Genomic DNA, 5466 nt, shown 5'->3' on the forward strand with positions numbered 1-5466 from the left:
GCGTCAAAGGGCTTAACAGGCCTCTTTATGACACCCCCTGACCCTAACCCAAGAGGGCAAGAAGAAATCTTGAGAAGGAACGCAGAGTGGGGGATCCCTCCTTCAGAGTGGGGGATCCCTCCTTCAGAGTGGGGGATCCCTCCTTCAGAGTGGGGGATCCCTCCTTCAGAGTGGGGGATCCCTCCTTCCAGGGATGATCAGAAGTGCAATGGGGGCCATAATTGACATACACACATGCATACAATATAATTTGTGAAATATATTATATATATATACTGGTATTATATATATATTTCATTGAAATTCGTCGACTTCTTACGTTATATTCAATGTTTGTACTAGTTCTGCTGCTAGCAAGTCAAATGATTGAGCTTCCACTAAACTTTTTGTGAATAAATGTATACGCCCATTTACCGTGTCTTGCATGAAAATGCTGTAATAGTTTCAAGCACAACAATGTCTCCAAATAATTACAAATCGCTTCAGGAGTAATTACTGACAGGTCATTTAACTCAAATCAACACAAATAGACTGATACAGGGTCCCTAGGCTAAGGAATAGTTAATACAACCTTAACAATCTGCATGTAAAGATTAAACCAAATAAATATTTTTTGAGCTCTCACATTGTGTTCTCCAGAGCCTGAAAATCCTTCTCGGCCTCTGCAGTGTTCAACTTACGATGGCTCCCATTGGCTTCTGCCCAGTGACCCCAACACAAGCTCCGCTCGGATCGACTAAATGACAGAACTTTCAAAGTTATGAAAAACCCCAAAGTTAAGTCATGGCCCCTCAACAAACCTACTCGAAGGTACTCTCTAAACCACTATCCTGGGGCTACCTGGCCAATCAGCAGTCCAAAGACATCTTGTACACACACGGGCACACACACTTGTGCAACACTAGTCTTTACTAAGAAAAGCAACAACCTTTATTTGTGCTTTCATCTGCCAGTTAAAATGTTGATACTAAAAAGAAATCCGTCATTGAATGGGCTGTGTGTGTTTGTGTGTGTGTGTGTGTGTGTGTGTGTGTAGGCAGAATTTCTTGTCCTAAGCGGCTGCAGCTGCGGCCTTCATGGCCGCTCAGAGGAAACAGAAGCACAGAGGGGGTCGCCCTTTGTGGTGCGCTGAAGGCATTTCTGTTTAATGCCCTCAATTTTATGTAGAGGCCATTGTTTAAATGGCCTCTACATGTTTAATGAAGTGCTCTCTCTCTGACACCACAGCCATTTGCCATTGTGTATCGCTCATTATGAAACAAATTCTGTTGACGGTCTCAGATCAGCCGAATGCCGTATGCTTTTTTGGGTTCATCAGCCTATAATAGCATGTATATATATATTATATATATATATATAATAAAAGCTTAATACATTAATACTTGTAAGTGTCTTCTGTGGTTTGTCCGAGGACTACGATGAAGCTGTATGTGCTTTCGGGAGTCAGGAGAAGCTATTAAAGTTACAGGAGGTTTGAGACTAAAGTGGACACTGATCTCTTCCTCTTCGGGATTAAAGTGAGATACGGCCAGGCCGGGTGTTAAGTGTGTTTCTGTGGCACTAATGGCCGATACACTGACGCAAGGGGAACATCCCAACCCTCGACATCTCATATTCTCAATATGCCGTCTAAGAAGCTCATCAATTCACTGTCTTCTTTTCTACCAGAAAGCTCAACTTTATTTGCTCGTCCTAATATGGATAAAGCCTGGCTGTGATTAAAGAGGTTCTCTAGATACATCCTAATATTCTGCTTCTTTAAACTAGCAATACCCAATGCATAAATTACAATTCATAAGACCCTTGGATAATTAGCACCTTCTGGACAACAGAATAGTTTCATAAGAAATTGTGTCGTGCATTTTGGTTCATATGATTCATCAAACAGCCATAGCATTCCATCATAAGGAGGAGCAATGTGAGAGGAGTGCTGTATGAGAATACCTGTTCTTATTGTGCCTGCCTCTGTATGGGAACATTCAGATGCATACCACTCCCGGCTCATTTCTGACCAATCAGGCCTGTCCATCACATGCGCACACAGGGCATTATCGTAGCTCGACACCACAGGTGCTGAACAATGCACAGAGGTCCATTCTTCGGGGTTGTTCATTTCAGAAATCTTTCTTTCTTCTGCTCTTTTCTGCTCTTGCTCTTTGCAGAATAGGTTTATAGATAAGACAGGAGTCCAAATGGAACATGTGGGTACATTTTTTAGCATTACATATGACCTATTATTAAAGGAGCATCAGTGGTAGAGATGTGCTGCTGTCTCTTGTGAACCCCTCCAGCCTTGTCTCTGTCGAGTGGTTTGTCGCAGTAGCTCTCGTATGGCAACAAGGACAAGCTCAACATGTCACCGCTGCTTTCTGCCCAAGGCTAAAATGACTGCAACGTGACATCATTTGTGTCCTCTGCGGCAATCAAACTGGCCAGTTTGAACCCAAAGCAGGCGCCAACGACCCAGTAGCTGCGTGGCTCGCTGTGGTTTCCCGGCCAGCCGTCTCCGTTTGCGTGATTGAACCGGTTTACTCAAAGAAAAGGAAATGTAGGCAAAAGAAATACCAAATTCAGCATGTCTGCGAATGGGAAGCATTATAACACAAACCGACAACAGAGCAGAAAGGGTTACACTTTGGTGAGATGGGACTTTCCTGCTCACTCTGTCTCTCACTCTCTTTCTCACTCTCACTCTGTCTCTCACTCTCTTCCTCACTCTGTCTCTCACTCTCTTTCTCACTCTCACTCTGTCTCTCACTCTCTTTCTCACTCTGTCTCTCACTCTCTTTCTCACTCTCTCTGTCTCTCACTCTCTTCCTCACTCTGTCTCTTGCTCTTTCTCACCCTCTCCTTTATATATATATATTCGCTCACTCTGTCTCTCACTCTTTTTTGCTCTCACTCTGTCTCTCATTTTCTTTCTTTCTCACTCTCACTCTCCCTCTTTCTCTCGTCTACTCCGTCTCACTCAATCTAGTTGAGAAAACATTTTCCCTGAGCTCATTATTCTTACATTCAGCGACTATATTCCTCACTGTATTTTAATCCCTTTGGCCCAATTCGGTTCATTCAAAATGTCAGTTTTACAGAGAACGTCTCTCCTCTACCAGTAATGATTCAAACTGCCGGAGGGGTTGAACAAAGCGAATAAATAAAAGCGTTGAGCCATCCATGAAGACCTCCCTGCTGGTCGGAGGTCTGCACTCATCTCGCTGGCGGTGCTGTGACCTCACACTAGCTGCCACCCCGGGTTTGTGGTGGTTGTGTGACATGTCAGTTCGCCACCGCTCAGAGCTAGCTAAGTGCTGTCGATGGAAAAGGTGTCCTCTGGGACAACCCGAGAAACAGTCACATACTTTGAGCGATAATGCCCTTTTGATATTTTACTTTTTGAATATATATTATTGATGTATGAATTCAATGGCCTATATAGTATTTATCGTACATATATAGTATATCCACTTATAGATCTATATATATATATACATATACATATATATATATATATATATATATATATATATATATATGTACATAAACATTTGTAAATAACTGATAATAACAAATCTTTTGTTTTCTATGTTCGATGTTGAAAGTTAGTTGCACTGTTAAAAATGAAACTCTTTCACTAATAGTTATCACCTTATCTCTTAGTACAACGATGTACTTATACAATAGTTGCTCACTGTAATCAATTCAGATATTTTGTTTGTCAATGTGACAAGACATTTTCAAGGTCTGTCTTGTTTTCTCGAAGTGTAAGCATTGCTTAGTGTTTATAAAAAGCAGAAACCCTGTCCAACACCCCAGGAGGTATCTTAGCTTTTTGCCTCCCTCTCTCCCTCGGAAAACATAATTTATTTCTTACAGGAAAATAGCTCTTTTACAGTGAAACTGTTCAACCGAAATCCAATTGTTTTTTTGTGCAATCAAATGTCGTTTTGTTAGAAACCGTCTGAAAATACCAGGTTGAAATGAAGGTAGACATCAAAGAAAGACTATATATTGAGGCTTTTATACATTTAGCAGAGCGAGATCCCTTTATTTTGGCGTTTCATGTACAGTGTTACAGTTGATACGAACTTCCATCTTCAACTTTGACCTTCCAGTGTAGTTCATTTCACAACACTTAAGTGTCCCCATTTTGAGTAAATACTTAATTCCAGTTTTTAAAAAGCACTTGCGGTTTTAGAAAATTTGAGTAGCGGTTGTCTACCAGGCCCTTCCTTACATTGTATTTTTTTCCTTTTGAACACGCTTTAAATAAAGCGCCACAACAGTTCAACTCCCTGACTCTCTTTAACAGCCGTGCTGATAACAACTCCTTGTGCTTTTTCTTGCTTTTCCTTCAGCAGAGGATTTGATGCCATTGTAGGGACATGATATTACAAAATATCAAGACTGGTTCGTCCTAAACTAGTTGAACTCGAGCCACCCTGAAACAAAGTCCTCTCTTAATCCAGCCTTACTACATTCACACGCCCACACCGCCTCCCCCAAACATTCTCTTAACTGTTCACCTGCCACCTCCTGTGCGAGCAAACCCATTAGTTAGCAAACCCATTAGCGTCTGCGTTTGTTTTGCCCATGTGCTCAGGGTCGGGTCCGAAAATAATCACAGCTAAACACTTGCATACCGCAACCGTGAAGGCGTTCCCTGACAGAAAAAAACACACCAAACAAAAATGTCACCATGAAAGCATCGCCGTCGACGGACTCATCGTCCTCAGACTCAGGCGTCCATCTGTAGTTTAGTTCTTTTTTTTGCGTTTCACATTGTCCTCGAACGCAGTGTGCAAACAATTGACCAAGGTAAACCAATAAATTAAGTTCAATGTGTGCGGCGGCTCGGTCCCGTTCGTCTCCTTCTCCTTCCTCTCCCTACGACCGCTTCCTGCGAGCCCCCGTCACATGATCACGCAGCTCTTGGCGCGGTCCTTGCGGCCGGTCGCCGGCGGCCGCTCGTGGAGCTCAGTCCGTGGCGGCTGCTGGGAGACGCGCTTGAGGCCGCGCCGCGAGCCGGAGCGCTTCAGCGGGGGCCGGAGGTGGTGCGCCACGGAGGCCAGGGTGGTGACGTGGAAGACGTCGCGCACGCTGTTCTCAGAGTACTTGGCGGTGCACTCGGCGTACGCCACGGCGCCGATCTGCCGCGCCAGGCTGGTGCCCTTCAGGACGCAGCGGAGACAGAGGAGTCATGTTAGAGACACGTCAACACTGGGAAGGTCAACGCTGCGGCGGTAGAAGGGTTTCAGAGGCTGTGTTACGCATTCACAGCTCATCCCTCCTACTCCTATTATGCATCTAATTTATGTGGATAAAAAAACCCTGATTCATAAACATCTTTAGGATTGAACAGTGTGTGTGTGTGTGTGTGTGTGTGTGTGTGTGTGTGTGTGTGTGTGTGTGTGTGTGTGTGTGTGTGTGTGTGTGTGTGTGTGTGTGTTTCTATGACTGTGCGTGTGTGTG

The 5466-nt window shown here is 43.8% G+C and overlaps 1 protein-coding gene across 1 annotated transcript in view; it reads right to left on the reverse strand.

The window, feature by feature from the left end:
* Positions 1-3605: 3605 nt before the first annotated feature.
* Positions 3606-5466, reverse strand: part of LOC130371521 (rho-related GTP-binding protein RhoN-like) — a 22089-nt gene continuing 20228 nt past the window's right edge. Inside the window, exon 5 of the mRNA XM_056577325.1 lies at positions 3606-5165. Within this exon, the coding sequence (XP_056433300.1) occupies positions 4908-5165 (258 nt within the window). The 3' untranslated portion in view covers positions 3606-4907. The remainder of the gene's footprint in view (positions 5166-5466) is intronic.

Source organism: Gadus chalcogrammus, chromosome 18 (assembly GCF_026213295.1).
Source record: "Gadus chalcogrammus isolate NIFS_2021 chromosome 18, NIFS_Gcha_1.0, whole genome shotgun sequence".
NCBI classification, from domain to species: Eukaryota; Metazoa; Chordata; class Actinopteri; order Gadiformes; family Gadidae; genus Gadus; species Gadus chalcogrammus.